This window comes from Neolamprologus brichardi, chromosome 3 (genome assembly GCF_056152115.1).
Source record: "Neolamprologus brichardi isolate AB-2024 chromosome 3, ASM5615211v1, whole genome shotgun sequence".
NCBI classification, from domain to species: Eukaryota; Metazoa; Chordata; class Actinopteri; order Cichliformes; family Cichlidae; genus Neolamprologus; species Neolamprologus brichardi.
The window spans coordinates 10,614,962-10,632,346 of NC_142106.1; the positions used below are offsets into that span (position 1 = coordinate 10,614,962).

Sequence of the window (17,385 nt, forward strand, 5' to 3'; positions counted from 1 at the left end):
AGCAGCTTCTCTCCTACACTCCTACTTTATATAAAATCATGTTAACCAAGTTTATCATATCATTAAACATCATTTAACATCTGTCAAAATCTTGCTTTAACTGAGTTTATTCAGTATTTAAACTCAAACATATTTTGCATCATTTAACATCCCAAATTTATAAAACTGTTGAAAACCTGCATTGTGACTGTAGTTCTGCAGGATTAAAGTTCATCTCTTCATCAACACAGTTGGTCTGACTCAGTTTAACCTCCTGAGCTCTAGTTTAGGATTATTATTTCATCCTGATTATTTGGATTTAGATGGACCTGGTAAGCATAAGTTAGTTTTTTAAACCATGTCCTCATATGGACACAATGCTTTTATGGCCTAACATAATAAAGGCAAAACATGCTCACCAAAGACTTATATAAAGTGCAGAAAGTTTAAAAAGTATTGTCTCTACATGAGGACAGCAGCAAATAGATAAATGCATTTTGAGTTAGTCTCAGCTGAGCCCCTCAGAATAAACAGATTTTTTGTGCAATACCTTTAAGATTATTAATAAATCCATTCATATTTCAGCTTTCATATTTTGAGGGTTAGAGTCCTAAGAGCTTTTTAAACCTTCATTGGTTTTGCTGCCGACCTCCGTTCTGCTTGTTCCATCATCAAAATGTTATGTAGTGTGAAACCATCATGAATTAGACCACCTAATCTGTTTCTTCATGTTTTTGAACCAACATCAGTTATTAAATAGTGTTTTTAAAGCTGGTGAGTTTTATCTGGAGACCCCCGACTCAATTTTCTGGAGATTAAACTCCAATCACAAACAGGAGCAGCAATGACAAGAAGAAAAAGAAGAAGAAGAAGAAACAAACCAGAACCAAACACATAATTCATCTGTCCTTTAGATCCATCCTTTGTGTGACCTGCAGGAGAAAAAGGAGACGTGTCAGCAATCAGAGTCCAACAACAAGAAGCAGCTTCATCTCTGATCACACACACTGAACTCTGCTCACTCACCTGGAGGAGCGACACTCATGTTGACAGTCCCCACGATCTCCCATGATGCTGATTCTCCGATAAGGACACCACACTTGTATCATCCACCATCATTAATTGTCACATCCTTCAGAATCAAAGACACATCTGCAGATCCACCCGGTTCTTAAAAGATGGATGCTGGTCGTCTGGATCCAGCTGCTCACCTCTGTACAAAAGCACATATTTATCTCCCAGGTCAGTTCTGCTCCACTTCACAGCTCTGATGGTTTTGTCTGATGGAGCTCCACATGTCAGAGTGACGTTCTGTCCAGACTCAGCTGTGATGGTTGTCTGGTCTGATAGAGGAAACCACACGGAGCAGAGAGGTTAAAGGTCAAAGTACAATTGTTCACTTCTACAGCAGCCAATCAGTGAGCTATGTGGTCGGTCCATCATGCATCTGTTATAGTCACCAAAACTCTGAAGCAGTTTATCAGGTTTGACTCATCTAAGCGGTTTTATGTCCTTGTGTCCTTTGAAATTAGAGTTATGGATCTCCCAGCTGGTTTAGACAGCAGCCATACAGATACTGTAGAGTGTGGATAGGGAAGAAATACAGAGCAAGACTAAGATGAGATAGCATTTATTAATTAGCAGTGGTTCAGGTCAGACACACAGAGAGACGAGGAGCAGAGAGGAGGGGGGTGAGAAAGAAAATTTAAAGTTCACTGTTGAATGTTACATAAAATAAAGCATATGAAAGTGGTGGGCGGAGTCTACAGTCAGTAATTGAACTGATGAGTTTGTAACCTTGTCCCCTCCCACACCCCACGGTTTGTTTTGTTTGCATAGAGAGAAAAATCCAAGTGAACGCCAAGAAAACTCAGGCACCCTAACTCTCCCTGGAAGAACTGGTAATTCCAGCATTACAGACACACTGTCAACTCTTTCCTCATTGGCTGTTCTCATCAGTCTTTTAATCTTGCTGAGCCCTACTTTGGCTAATTGTTTTTCTAAATCTTCCTCTACTGGTATACCTGTGATTACGTCCCACATTACTTTAAACTCCCCCAATATTTTTCTCTCTCACAGTCTTTTGTCAGTATTTAACACTTTATTTTCCTGCTCTTCTGTCTTAACAGCTACATACAAACATCTCTAAATACTTTAGCTAATGTTACACCTCCAAACTTCTTTTCATATCTCTCGACAAACAAAACCATCGGGCTATGCTCTGAGTTCCTACCATACATCCATCCTCTCTTCCTCTTCCCCCTCTCCTCGGCCCTCTCCCACTATGAACAGGTGTTGTGCCAAAAGCTGATTACTTATATTCAAACTGCTATAAATGCCTTGTTGGTTTCAAATATGTGAAACAGATGTCAAATATTTCCCTCCTGAAAGACATCAAGTCAACTTGAGCCAAAAACAACTGTTACGCAGTAGAAGCCACAATCAGATTTTGGCAGTGACTCTCATATATCCTTTCTTTATCCAGTTAAAAAAAATCTAATTGACATTAAAAATGTCTTTTCAAGAGTAATCTGGCCTCGAGGATATGCAACAAATATAACAATAGTTCTGTAAGTGGACAAAACGACCAGATTGGTTATAATGTAAGCACAAGAAGACAGAGATATAAAGATAAAAGTTTTTTTTTATATATATATATAACCCATTTTGCAAACGCTGTTCACTGAAGTCTGTAAACATATGTAAAGATATTACACGTAAAAAAACACACGGATAGATTAGAAATCAGTTTTTGGCACAACACCCAGCTCCTGTCTCACCTCGAAAAAAAACCTCCCTTCCAGGACCTGTAATGCGCCACTCCAGCCAAACCACGTACACGAGCTGCGTATTTTTATTTATTATTTATTTTGTATGTTAACCGTTTTTGTTCCCTACAAGGACATCATGCACAGACTGAGTCTCGGGGGGATTTAACAGTTTTCCAGTAAACGAGAGCAGAGTTTCAGGTCCTTGTTCATGAAGTCAAAATAAAAAGCATATTGATGCTCATTCATCGATCTACTTTCAGTGACGTCACTGCCAAGTTGGCACATTTCAGAGAAAATGAGAAAATTTGGATTTGTTCTAGTTTTTGTCACAGGTCTGTGCTGTGAGGCAGCATTTTGACTTATTCAGATAACTCTGAGCTTTATTTACTATGAAGGTGGTTTACTTCTTACCTGTGTACATTACCATGGTAACCTATGCTGCGCAGGTACTTCCCACTAACAATCAAATCACCAGAAAATAGTTTTGCCAGGTGAGATCAGTGTGAATAGAGAACAGGAGGATCTAAGTTCTTTGTGTTTCTGATAATAATAATAACAAGAATAATAATAAAAATTATTAGAATAATAAATAATCAGCAATGAATGATCAGCAAAGTGGAAAACAGCGATCTTTGGAGGAGTCGGACATCCCAGCGTTGCCAAAAACTGTATAGTGCAATTGTCTAAATCTGGGGTACATTTAGGTCCCAAATCCGGTCCTTTTTGGACCCCTGATATACTCGCATATGTCGTATGTATTTTATTCCTTTCTCCTTCCTTTTTGTAACTCTTCCCATGTGTGTGTGTTTTTTTGTCTCTGTTTTTGTTTGTTTCTGTTTGTTTTTGCTGCACTGTTGTTTTCAAAAACTTAAAAATAAAAATTAACAGTAAATAAATAAAAAAATAAAAGTGTCTTTGAATAGTGAGATGCACCAGAGAGTTACAGAGTCTGGGAGCCTGACTACGTATTTATATGTTCAGAGCTTAAAGTCCTTCATAAATAAAGTTGACTTGCTGCTGCTGTCATGGTTGTTTCTGCACACAGATTCTCTCTGAATGAAGATCAGAATATATGAAGATGATTGAACATCATGGTGCTCCTGTTTGTTGCTGTGCTGCAGTTTTTATGATGATGTCATTTCCTAGCTGTACGTTTCTTTCTCTTTAAAATCACGACCTTTATACTGTTTCTGCTGCTCTATCTGAGCTGCATGAACAAACCTCAGGTCACAGTTTCTCTGAAGCTTCATCAGGATAAGGTGGGACATGGTGGGTGGAGTCTAATGGCGTTTTCATACCTTCAGTCAGCAAGTCAGCTGGTTAGAGTTTGTAAACTGATTTGTTTTGTTATTTTCACACATCGGTTGTTGTGGTCACACCTGCACAAACCAACCAAACAAACAGGAGAACAAGAGTTTGACTTAAGCGGAGTAAACACCATAAGCCACGTCCACATGATTATTAATCTGTCAGATTCTTTGAGCTACTCTTTATAAAGTCTCCTCCACACATTTCCTTCACCTCGTGACATCATTCATGGCGGTCTGGGTAAAAATAGGGGAGAGGGGCTTTTTGTTTACCAGACTGCACCCCTCCCTGCCTCGTAGCACAAGAGTCCTGAGACAGCTTACATGACCTGCAGAAAAGGTGATGTTTTTTTTTTTTTTTTTTATTTATCCTTCTGAGAATAAAACAGCATCTTTCAGTTTAACCATTTTTGTTCACTTCAAGGACATAATGATAGACCGTCTTGAGGGCATTTGACAGTTTTACACTAAACTAGAGCAACGTTCATGAAGTTCAAACAGAAAGTAGGAGAGCTCACCTAGTGATGGGCAGATGAAGCTTCATGAAGCACTGAAGCTTTTCATCCAATTGGTTCACTCCAGCACAAAGCTTCTTGAAGCTTCATTTGCTCTAGTAGGACATCTACTGGACGTAAAAATATTAGTTGGCATGAATTTGAAGAGTGTGGCCTTTTGCACACAGCCTGTAAATGTCAACAACAAAAGGAGTGTGTAAAACATGTATATTGTAGTGATGCAGTATACTGTGTATATTTATACTGGCAGTATGGAAAATGATTATTTGGAAATGTTTAAAATGGAAATGATCATTTACTGTGAGGTGAGGTGTGGTTGGGGTGTGGACAGTGGTTGTGCTTTTGTAACGTTGAGGTATGGACAGCTACACACTGAGGCCTCAGTCCTGCCTGTTCACATTTTATTCTGTAAAAACTACATTTTCACTGCTTTTATGACCTTTTTAGTGGGGAGAACATAGCTAGGATTTAATGATTTAACAAATCTTTTAAATCCTTTGTCCTCCACAATGCTAAATGGCTGGGAGTCCTCAATCACCATGCTAACCAGGTCTTCATCTATTTGAGATTGTTCTCCTGAGGAAAGACAACAAAAACAAAGCACAAATATAAATATCACACACGTAACTTATTACAGTTGTATAATATTGTTATATCATTTAGTAACATTACTGCATGCTATATTATCATGGCATTTGATGGCTCACCTGGTCTTGCTCCACAATCGGTGTTCCCCTTATTCTCATGCAAAGCTCTGTAGTGCCTAAGCATGGATGAGGTGTGAATGTGTCCCTAAGAACCCCAAAGCGCTTTACACATCCAGTTATCCATTCATTCATCCAGTCATCCACACATTCACACACTGGTGATGGCAGCTACATTGTAGCCACAGCCACCCTGGGGCGCACTGACAGAGGCGAGGCTGTTCATTCTAGTATGAAAGAAGAGTTTCACATCACAGGAAGTGGACTCATTCGCAGAAATCACTCGTGTTTGGATCGCGTGCTTAATAATACTTTAATGATAATGTGACGTTTCTAGAACCTTAACCACCCGAGGGGGCGGGGCGTACTCCGCCGAGCGCGTGTCGGGAAGTCCAGGAAGGCTGTAGAGAATAGAGAATAGAGAAGCTCGGGTTAGTGGGTTAAGGGTTAGTGACGTCACTGGTCCTGTCGCTCGCTGGTTCAGAAAGTGGTTCAAGTGTTGGTGAGTTATGAACATAGAGCAAAGACTCTCAAAGAGACAGTTCATGCTTAACCTCTGAACGTCCAGTTTGTCATATCTTATTCATGAGTTTTTGACACCTACATCGTCAGTGTGATCTTTTGCCCCTGAAATAACTAAATAAAATAATAAAGCCGGATGTTACAAAATATGATGCAAATTAAAGCTCATTTTTAAATTCATATTTATTAATTTATTTGTTTATTTCAATTTGTCAGAAGTTTCATTTCTTTTGAGGAGGGAGGGATTAGAATTTTTGGCAAGTATTTCATGGTTCAGGCGTTAAAGAGTTAAGTTTAAAGTTAGTAATTGTTGCTGCGGTGACACTGCGTTGGAGCTTCACTGGTGATAATCTTTCTGAGGTTAGACAGTGACAGGAAAGTTACTTTTTCTTTCCACCCATTTTAACTTCATGAGTTCTGCTTTTTTGTTTTTTACTGCGTCTTGTCTTGATGCTCAATCATCCAGCAGTCAGCTGAGACAGAAGAAGTCAATTGGATGAGTGATTTCACAACACAAGCTTTCCAGGAGTTTATTGCTCTGAGAATATTTTTGTAAGTAAATAATGCTGCAGTCAGTCTGTAAGAGTGTCACAGCCAGCATGGTGTAAGTTATTTAAGGACCCAAAATGCAAGCAAGGCTTCTGATGAGAATGAGCTTTATTGAGGAGGATGACATACAACAAAAGGTGAGGGTGCGAGACTGACAAAACCTAAATTGGGAAAATTAAGAATAAAGTGAACCTGAAACCTTGAGACACAAATGGAGATGCAGGGAGACGGAGACAGATGCAGAGCAACCACACAGGATGACAGAGGGCAATAATGCAGATGAACCAGCAACTAACAAAGGCAGACACAAGGCTTAAATACACAGAGGGAGAGCACAGCTGGGATTAATCAGACATGACGGGACATCACAACAAAACAGGAAGCTCAAAACACAGAAGACAGACTCAGAGATGCGGGCTTTACACAGAGAGCTGACTACACTAGAGGGGATACACAGGCAGGGACGACACAGCACAGAGGGAGCACAGAATAAACACCGAGAAACCAAAACACAAACCACAACTGCAGCACATTTTCTGTCCGTAACACTGAAACTAATGCACTCACAAAATATTCAAACATATATTTTGTTTAAATCACACTTTTCCATGAATGCAGCTGTGTGACTAAATGGTTTCAAAATATTTAAAATACAAAACAGATGTTGAGCAAATGTCTAAAATGTCGTTCATGCCTTGTTCCAACTCATGTCAGATATGAGATATATTTATTTAAAATAAATCTGTGTTGCTTTGATCTTCTTGTAATTCTTGTAATTATGCACTACATGTTGTACATACAGCCCCATCATTGAAGCCTTTATTATTTAGTCTGAAAAGTGAGCCCACAGTGAGGGACCTGACAAAGAGGAAGTGAGCTGTGTGCTAACACCATCTGTGACTATTGAGAAATCATCTGTGAAATATTTTCCTGTATTTTCCAGTTTTTACCAAAAGAAGAAGAATTAATGATGATGCAACTGTATTATTTTTTCTCTACACAAGTTCACACTCCAGGTGCCTTAAATTTTAAAGTCCATAAACATTAAGGGAAAAGCTCACCAATCATAAAATGCTTTGTGAGCATCAGTTTGTGACTGTGGGAAAGAAGAACTAGCTTTTAACAGGAAGCAGCAGAACCAGACTTCATGATTAGCAATAATTAAATTTAGAAAATGTGAAATTTCTTCTTTTTTCTAATTTAAATTCATTCACTCATCAACATCCCTGTTAAAAATTAAAATATTGACAGCCTTTATTTCAAGTTCAAATTTTATTCGCCACATGCAGTGGCAGGTTGCCCTGCAGTGGAATGAACCCGCCCCCCGACCATACACACACAACACAAACATCACATGGGGATACAAGTCAGAGAACGGTTGCATTACAGAAAAAACACTGAAATGTACACTACAATGGGAAAGTACAAGAGGAAAAAAAGAGACCTCTACTCATGCTGGGCTCCAGGAGGACAGCATGAGAACAGGAAACAAAAAAAACTCCTCTGCACAGAAAAGCACATAAATGTCCACAGTACAACATTATAGAGCACGTTCTACTTTTAAACCTTTCAATTTTACTTTTTTTTTTTTGCTGCTGCTGTTTGTGAGGAGAAATGTCTCCTGTAACAAACAGTGAGCTCACATCTTAACGACTGTAACTCTCAGTCAAACGTCTGGTTAAATGTCTTATTCAGGTGTTTGTAGTGCTCGTCTCTTTCATTTCCTGTTGTTATTTCAGGCCTCTGACTGTTAGCTGCCTTAAACAAACCAAACCTGCTCAGTCTTTGCTTTGTTCTGCAGTTTGAACACAAACTCTTTGTCTTATCTTCCGCTTTGAAAGCAGTTAAAGCAGTAGTCCTGTCTCGCTCGTGGCTTTAAACTGATGTCATTAATGTAGCAGATCAACCAGTAGATGGAAAAAGATTTTGATAGTGACTTGTGGTCATTTTAAGCTTCTGTGAGAGGTTAAACAGGAAGGGCCCTGTGCTGGTTCAGGAAGTTAGTCTGAGTTACTTTATCTCTGCTGAGAAGCTGCTACCAGAAATTTTTTAGCATATTTTTTTAGTAAATTTTCAAACATAATTAAACATGAATACTTTTGCCATGTAAAAAGCATCTGCTTGGTTCTCAGTGAAATAAAATAAATTAATTAAATTAATTTTTCAGCCTCAAACATGCAAAACACGTGGTGAAGTGTTTCTGTGCAGTTTTCAGCCACTGTGCAATTTTTAGCCTGCGGTTGTTCAGTCTTCTCTGCATGTGAGGAGGTGTGCATCGATTAGCCGCAACCAAACAAGTCACATTTTCCATTTCACATATTTTTGAAGCCCACGACCACGTGAGAAAAACACTAAAACACACTAGAAGGAGGTTTATTAATGCTGAAAATAATTTCCCACTGCAGGAACCAACAAACATGAATAAAGTTTAAATAATAATAGAGTTATGAATCATATTAACATATTTATATTCTCATTTGCAATAAAAAAACATTTAAAGCTAGTTAAAATAGTATATAATAATATAATAATATAATAATGTTAATTTGAATTATCTCAGTGAAAATCTATGGATGTCCTCTGCTCTGAGGTGCTGGGGGGACCAGTTAGAGACCAGCAGCTGGACGTCAGTGGTTGGACTGGTGGACTACTTCAGTAAAGAGTAGATGGTGTCTGTCTCTGGTTTAAAGTGTGAACACAAACACACACAGTTTAAACAAACTGACAGTTTCCTTTCTGACAGAGATGAGACTTACTGATCTTCAGTGAACACGTGGTTTGCTCTGTACAAAATTAAAGCGCAGCTGTACCTTTGGGCCTCTTTGATCCGGTGGTTTTCGGTCCATAGCAGGCGTCGCCTGCTCTCACTTCTGAGTAGATTGTAGCTGGATTGCACTCTGCAGAGTAAAACACTGAAGTTAAAACTACAGTTATGTCATTTTTACTGCACTGCAACTATGGCAAACAGTTTATATTTTGATTATGAAGAGATTAAGTGATCGATTTTATAAAGAGCAGCAGATTCTCACTGTGTTTTTTTCTAACAGCTTCTTAGCAGCTCTGCTGTGAAACACAGTAACCACAAAGAACTTTGGGGGGATGTTTGTAAAAAAGGAAGACAGACGACCACAAAGCTGCTGTCTTCTGTCAGACAGCCTGATACATTTTACCACAGAGCAACAAGCAAACTCGTTCTCACAACATGAACACTGTTACTGCCCAAAGCAGAAGACAAGTGGTTAGAGTCATCAGTGTCAGACTACCGTTATCTGGAATCATCAAGAGGAAGTAACGTCTGTGGTTTCCACACAGAATTTAAAATAAAAATAGAAATTGGGAACTGACTGATTGGTCTGTTCAGTCAGTCTCTTTTTAGATGTCCTCCTGAAACACAAGCACAAGTCGGCCATTTATTAAGTGTTGCTCAGTGGGACAAAACTCTAAACAGAAGCTCCCTGGGATATTCTCAAGGTGACAAAGAGCTGGTCCAGTGTTTAGCAACCAGGGAAAAACAGACCAAGGTTTAACTAAAAGACTCCTCTCCAGTACTCAGGTGTAGACCTTCCAAGACAGGCTGAGGAATGTGTGATTGGAGCATACCCTATAGACTGCTCTCTTAAAAAGGGGAACCACCACTCTATGCTGGCAATCCAGAGGCACTAATCCAGACCTCCAGGCTATGTTGCAGAGGTGTGTCAATCAAGACAGCACCACAACATCTACAGCAGCCAACGGGCCACAAGCAGCCTAGTAGCAAGTGAACATACCCATGCTCCTGCCAGAAACAGAGAAAAACACATTTTGCAAGCCTTTATTAATTCCAACAGAAATTAGTGTAGACACTGAATGAAGCACTCCTGCCACTCTGAATCGGACAATCGGACGGTCCCTTGAGTAGCAGTTGTCAGTTGAATCCTTAGTGATCCCGTATGTGTCAGGAGTGGAAGAACTGAGACCCATTTTTTCTAAACACCGCATCTCTGTGGCTTTTAAACCCCAAAACACGCTGCTCCAAAAATTGGTCCACCCCAAGGATCGGGTCCCCCGACAAAAACAGAGTAACATAGTGTACGCTGTTAAGTGCCAGGAGGATTGCCAGGATTTATACATCGGGGAAACCAAACAACCTCTGGCGAAGTGGATGGAACAACACAGAAGAGCTACCTCGTCAAGCCAGGACTCTGCAGTCTATTTACACCTACAGGCCAGTGGACACTCTTTCAATGATGAGGATGTAACATCCTGGACAGGGAGGAACGTTGGTTTGAGCGCAGAGTCAAGGAGGCAATTTACGTGAAAAGGGAAAGACCATCTCTGAATCGAGGAGGGGCCTAAGGGTACATCTTCCGGCATCTTACAATGCTGTGATTGCAGCCATTCCCCAACTCTCTGTGAATGGTACTCATTGCCATTGATCAGTGGTTAATTGATTAATTATGATTAAGGAACTGACCTCCCAGCCCATTGTTCCTTCAGTGGGCTGGTTTCAGTCATTATGCAAATGTACTGTTTATAAGGTTGGGGAAACCTGCAGTCAGCTGAGACTGAAGAAGTCACTTGGATGAGTGACGAAACGTTTCTCCCACAAAACGCTACTAGACAACTTCTGGGAGTACGTCCTTTGTTTGTTTGTTTGTTTTTTTCATTGTACTAGTGTCTGTTTTTAAGAATAAAATTATCACCTTCTGTGTGATTCACCTTGGAATTTAGATTGGAAAGAGGACTGAGATTCACCTGCTTAACTCACCACCCTCCACCACTCAGTGGAGAAATACCAAGTAAACACTGAGCACAACTGCATTATTCAAACTATGCTCTGAATTAGTCTCACCAACCTGTTTGGTCTCAGAAGGTTGTTGTTTAAGTTTTGTAAATAAACTTGTTAAACAGAATTCACCAATTTCCTGGGTTGTACATTTTGAATCCAAATACAGCCACCCATTAGTCTGACTGGACCATTTTCTCAGAAAATGTCTTTCAGCTGGTTGGGAACGCAGTGACTTTTCCCCAGAAGAGCTGCAGAGCAGAGCTACGAACTTCTCTGTTTAAGCTGTTGCCTCTGTGATCTGCACCTACATAAGTAGTAAGAAATGATGGATGGATGATCTTATGAGAACAAATCATTTTGCATGAAAATATGATCTTGTTTGAATTAATTAATTATAATTTTGTGCATCTTGCAGTTATCCGATTGTATTTTCCAGAATGTGGGTGACGTGTGTGATTTTGTGTGTGCAGCCGATAAACTGTAATAAACTTTAACCATCCATCCATTGTATTTTCATCAGCCTTATGCTAATTAGAAGATGTTAGCATGGCTAACATGGTGAAGCCTAACCCTGCTAAACCACAGCCTCAGAGTCTGGCTGTAGAAGTGAAGGATGGAGACAAAGAAGAGCTGCTGTACCTCTCGTCTTTGATTTTTCTTGCTTGTCTGTGATGACGATTTGTTCATAATTGATGTCGTCATTTCTCACTCCTGAGTAGATTACAGCTGGATCACCTTCTGCAGTCAAACATACATAAAGGACAAAACCAAAGTAAATGTAATTTCAAATATTGATGTCACATAAATGTGAAGTCAGTTAAAATGCAAGCTGATGCAAGCAAACACTGAAGTTAGTTTAGTTCTTTCTTCTTTCTCTTCACGCCTGTGTTAAAACTTTTTCTTGATGATGAGAAACAGGATGTTGGACGACTGCAGCACTGTTAGTGTCTGTTAACCACCAACCACAAACACACCGTCCAGCATGCAAAGAACAACAATCAACACGCAACTGCAAACTTTAAAGACTAAGACTCACATTTGATAAAGATAATCAAGTTATTAAATTTTGGATAAAGAAAATAAATAAAAAAGCATCAATTGCAAAAATTTTAACATACAAAGTTAAACTTAAATGTAAAGTCTTAAATTCTGTACATTTTTCACAGGTGGATAGAAGTATCAGAATTTGTATATAATCTCTTTAATATCTCTTAGTTTTTCAACAAAGCACAATAAATATTTCAGGATGTTGAGTAATGTCAACAGATTGTTGAAACTGCTCTTGTTTTTCTGATAAGCTTAGTGTCAAATCACGCATGGTAAAAGAAAGCTACCCTTCTGTGTGCTTATGAGACGCTCTAGATTCTCAGTTGAATCCAACAGAATGCCACTCACAGCGGTAACACACCCTTAGCTACAGCCATCCATTCCAGCCCTAACCATAACGTTAACTCTATCACAGTGTTTTCCAAAGTGATTCAGGATCAGAACGTAAAATAGAGTTACATATATAGATTAACCCCAAACAGCTCTCATGCCTCTCATACCGACGATTTGTCACATAGCGTTGGTTACGAGTTGGGGTGAGAACGTGTTGGTTCTTCTCTGTTAAATTTAGAAGTCTGAAATTACTCAAGAAGAAAAAAAAACAATTCTTTAACACCCTGTAAGAAGGGCACGAGGTGCACCAGTACAACTAATAGTTCTTGTTTCTTGTTTTCTCCTGCAAGGGTCCCTGATGCATCACAGCATTTATCCAGCTCTCACCTTGGATCCCAAAGTACTGTTGATTTACTGGCTCAGGATTTAGAGTGGGATGTCTACTATTCAGAGGGTTGATGGTTTGTTTTCCGTTTAGGTTCATATGTCTGAGTGTTGAAATGTGTGTGTGACTGCAGCCTGCTTTGAAAAAAGGTGCTTCGACTGTTAGGTAAAGTTAAAAAGCAACATAAACATTGCAGTCCAGTTACCTTAGACTAAACTATGAGAGAAGCACACGAACTATCCTTATAAACTTGATAATGTATTTAGCCAAGTTACACATTTGTCACAATACAACAGAGAAGTATGAACCTGTCCAAAGATGAGCTTAATTAATGTAGATGGTGAAACGTAGCTGAATGTGTCACAGTGCCATTACAGGAGTAAAAGGATCATCTGTCAACCTGCACACCACTGTGTGACTGTTTGAAATAAAGTCCCTCTATTTAAGTTATGAATTTAGTTAATCAGAGTGAAAAACACACAAATCAAGATTAAAACCTTCCATTGGTTTAAATTCAGAAGTAAATAAAGTAAATAAGTTGGAAACAATGGCCACATGAAAAATTTGTGTGGCTAATGGGATAAAAAATTAATATTTCCTTCCAAAAATGATCTGTCCTGTAAAGTTTCATCAAAATCCACCCAGAAACAAATCTGACCATTCAGCAGATACATCAATTGATCAAGCTCCTGTCTAAAGAGATGAGGAGAAAAGTGTGACTAGACAAATTGCATGCATAGAGGCATCAGTAAAATATTTTTAAAATCTTGAAAATATTCTGTGAAAATTTCCACAATAAGGTTTAAAAACCCTTTCCCTTAATTAATCCGTTATTCCTTCTACATGTGTCAGATTAAATGATATTACAGTTTCATTACTGCTTCATTACTCGAGCAACAGCTCTGACTTCTGAAAACAGGACAAATGAATCATGAACCTCTGAGGCTGGAAAATGAAGTCAAAATGCCAAAGAAATTGCAGTTTCTCTAATGTCCACTTGATTCTGGGTCCTAAAGCCATAGAGACCCCTTAAACTTAAAGGAAAAAGTCAAATTTTACTATATTTGGACATTACTTAGCACAAATCACAGGCATCTGTGGATGTGATTTGTTAACCAAAGACAGGCAGTATTAGCTGATAACGTAGCACCCCATCCTCTCATCTAATTATGGTCACTTTGCTACTATGGACATCACAAAGCCTCTTTCTATCTTTTATTGAAAGTGATTAAATAAACACCTAGTTATGAATACCCTAATACCAGTTTAATAGATAAATTAGATGACAAATATGTTTACACTGATAGTACGGGTCTGAAAGGTGTCACCATGCATCAATGCAACAACACAATTGGCTAATATGGTTAGCTTTTGAGGTTTCTTATGATGTCCTTATACAGTTAAAAATCTCCCCACAATATGAAAATGTCAATATGTCTCTACAGTATTCAAATTTCAGAAAAACAAAGTTGTATTGCATACAAAAATCTTGCAACCACCAACCACCAGCACCGATCAAAGCGCTCAGTATTACCTTTGTTTGGTTTTATTGGTGGTTGTTGTTGACGGTGTTTTATTCTAATGTCACTGTATGTGATCTCAGCTTGATCTGCTTAAATAAATAAAAAGTGAGATAAGAGAGAAAAACATAAATTAATCTTTCATTTAAAGCAATGAAAAGGGTTATTTTAGCTTTGTAATGTGTAACAACAAGAAGTGTCATTAGTAAAGAATATAAATCTAAAAACATCACAATAGATAACTAGATTATTGAACAACTCAAACTCATTAAATCTGAGTCTCACCTTTAGGTTTCCTGTGAACATGTTGTCTAATTAACAAAACCAGTAACACCAGTAGAATCAGAAAACAGAATGATCCAACAGATGACATCACAAGTATGAGAGAGGAACCAGGAGCAGAGGTGGATGTAGGAGAAGATGTGGATGTAGGTGGAGGTGTGGTGGTGTGTTCCCCTAAAATAAAGCAAACACAGTCATTAAGTTGTCGTCACATTGTGAATGTTGAAAGCTGCAGAAACACAGACAGGTGAGTGTGTCACCTGTGACAGTGATCCAGCTGGATGGAGACTCTCCATGACCGCTGATGTCACACTTGTAGAGGCCTTCATCAGACCTGGAAACATGCTGGATGGTCATGTGACCTGTTGACTCATTCCCAATGAAGATGCCATCTTTATAGAAAGCAGCTGGGAGGTTGGAGGGAGTGGTCTTGTTTTTACAGAGCAGAGTGACGTCATCTCCCTCCATCACAGGGAGGACAGGACTCTGCAGGATCACTGATCCACCTCAACACAGAGACAAACTACAGCATTTCATCCATTTACACACAGCTTCATCAACACTAACTCCACACACTCAGCTTACCAGTTACTGTCAGGTTAACCATGTTACTGATGGGACCCTCTCTGGACTCACACCAGTAAACTCCACTGTCTGACGGGAAAACAGTGATGTTACAGGAAGAACCAGCTGGTTTTCCCCACCCATTTCCACACTGAGTCCTCTGTTGTTTGCTTGTGTTTCTCCTCAGAGTCCATCCAGCAGAGCTGTCGTCCTCCTCACAGCTCAGAGACACAAAGTCTCCTTTAAAGAACTGAGAGCTGCTGGGACTCACAGTCAGACGAGCTGTGAGGGTTACAATGAAAAACTGATGATCACGTCTTTGAGATCTTTACTGAAAGTTTTAATCCAAATGTGTAAAACCTGTCAGAGTTTCTCAGGTTTAAACTGTGACAGAAGAAGGTTACTGACCTTGGTTTGTTGTGCAGCTCAGCAGTGAGATCAGAACTAAAGAGAAATGACACTCAGGTTGATTTGAGGTGAACATAAAGAACAAACAAACAGCACCAACCACTGAGCCTCTGTGACTTTTGTGCTATTAGATATGATTTACAAATCCTTTAATTTTGTTTTTATTGACATTTTACACAGCACACAGTCTTGTCTAGAAGACTTTTTTACTAATATAAAGGCATCCAGAAAGTTTGAACTTATCATACTTGTATCTAAGATGCAGCTTTTAATGTGATCACGGTGATTATGACTACTACTGAGTATTTACAAAATACCCACTGCATTTAAATAACCCAGTACACTCATGTGTCCACTGTGCAGCTGTGTTGATATAATGAGTGAATGATTTGATCTTTTCACTGCCTGCTGTGTTTCCTCGACTCCTGAGCAAAGATAAAGAGTCAGTTCAGACCTGCAGTTGGTCCTCATGGTGTTTTGAACTTGAATTCAGCCTGATTTGTTTTTCATGTCTTCTCCTCCATCATCAGTTATCAGGAGAGCAGACAGTCAAAGTACAAGAATTCAAACAAACACAGAGATTCTACTTACAGAGCAGACACAGCACAGATGTTTCCTTCATCGTCCTTCTCACTCATTTGAGCTTTTTTTCATTTCTGTCACTGACACCAAGTAAAGCCCGCCCTCTTCCTCTGAGCACCAGCTTTCTATTGGTTCACAGGCAATGGTGGTCAGTGTGTGTGTGTGTGTGTGTGTGTGTGTGTGTACATCCCCCTCAGTGAGAGAGGCAGATATGAGCTGAAACACAGGAATCAAACCAGGGACGCTGCTGTTATGGAGCTGAACTGGAACCATTCAGACACTGAGGCCCTCTGAACACATTTTAATTACAGCTGTGCAGAGACACACTGATGACTGACTGGAACACTATGATTCACATTTTACATTAACACCATCCTCACACATGTTCATATATGGCCACTAGAGGGAGATGTTGGGCTTTAAACACTAACATGGATACAAGAAGATCATCAAGAGTCTCCTATCATTTCCCTCTAATATCTGGTTCCTCCTTCCTTCTCCCTGTCATTAGCCTCACTAGTTTAAGGATGACTTCCTGAAATACATCTGAAGAACTGAGAACAGAGCAGAGCTGCAGGAGAATGAACAATTTTATCCTGTTTTTAATCTTTAATGTGTAAAGGGAGGAATGTCAAATTTGGAGTCATCGGACCATAGAACATGTGTTTTACTTTGAAACAGTCCATTTCAAATTACTCTTGACCCACTTCTTGACCATGTGGCCATATGGCTTCCTTTTTGCATCATAGAGCTTTAGTTGGCATCTGCAGATGATGGTGGATTGTTATTGTTATTGTTCATTGGAAGTGGTTTCTGAAAGCATTCCTGAGTCCATTTAGTAATGTCAGTGACACAATCATGCAGATGAGTAATGCAGTGTGGACTGAAGACCATCCAAATTCAAAAAAGGGGCACAGAGAAATCTCCAGTTTCTCGGAATCTTTTGATGATGTTATACCAACACGTTCTCACTCCCAACTCGTCAAATGTGTGATGCATGGTCAGGCTCCCTCTGCTTCACTTATCGACGCGCAGGGTACCCCCCTCGCGGCGAGAATTGACGTGCAGCGTCCTCTCATTGAATACTATAGAGCTCCCTAAACGTTGCTTATTGACGACAAGAGATTGCCGCGGAAGAGCCTGTTGTCC

General features: G+C 39.4%; 1 protein-coding gene across 1 annotated transcript; it reads right to left on the minus strand.

Annotated features, from left to right (window-relative positions):
• Positions 1–14,668: 14,668 nt before the first annotated feature.
• Positions 14,669–16,349, minus strand: LOC102799012 (Fc receptor-like protein 4). The gene is made up of 5 exons (XM_087838112.1): positions 16,246–16,349; positions 15,655–15,690; positions 15,268–15,528; positions 14,943–15,188; positions 14,669–14,856 (listed from the first exon to the last, which is right to left on the minus strand). The coding sequence occupies exons 1-5, from the start codon at positions 16,274–16,276 to the stop codon at positions 14,669–14,671; spliced, it is 762 nt and encodes a 253-aa protein (XP_087694238.1). The 5' UTR covers positions 16,277–16,349.
• Positions 16,350–17,385: the final 1,036 nt, after the last annotated feature.

Coding starts and splice junctions, on each gene's coding strand:
- LOC102799012 (XM_087838112.1), bottom strand. CDS start 16,276: ATGAAGGAAACATCTGTGCTGTGTCTGCTCT. Junction 15,529..15,654: donor GAGCTGCACAACAAACCAAG/GTCAGTAACCTT, acceptor TAACCCTCACAG/CTCGTCTGACTGTGAGTCCC. Junction 14,857..14,942: donor CAGCTGGATCACTGTCACAG/GTGACACACTCA, acceptor GCTTTATTTTAG/GGGAACACACCACCACACCT.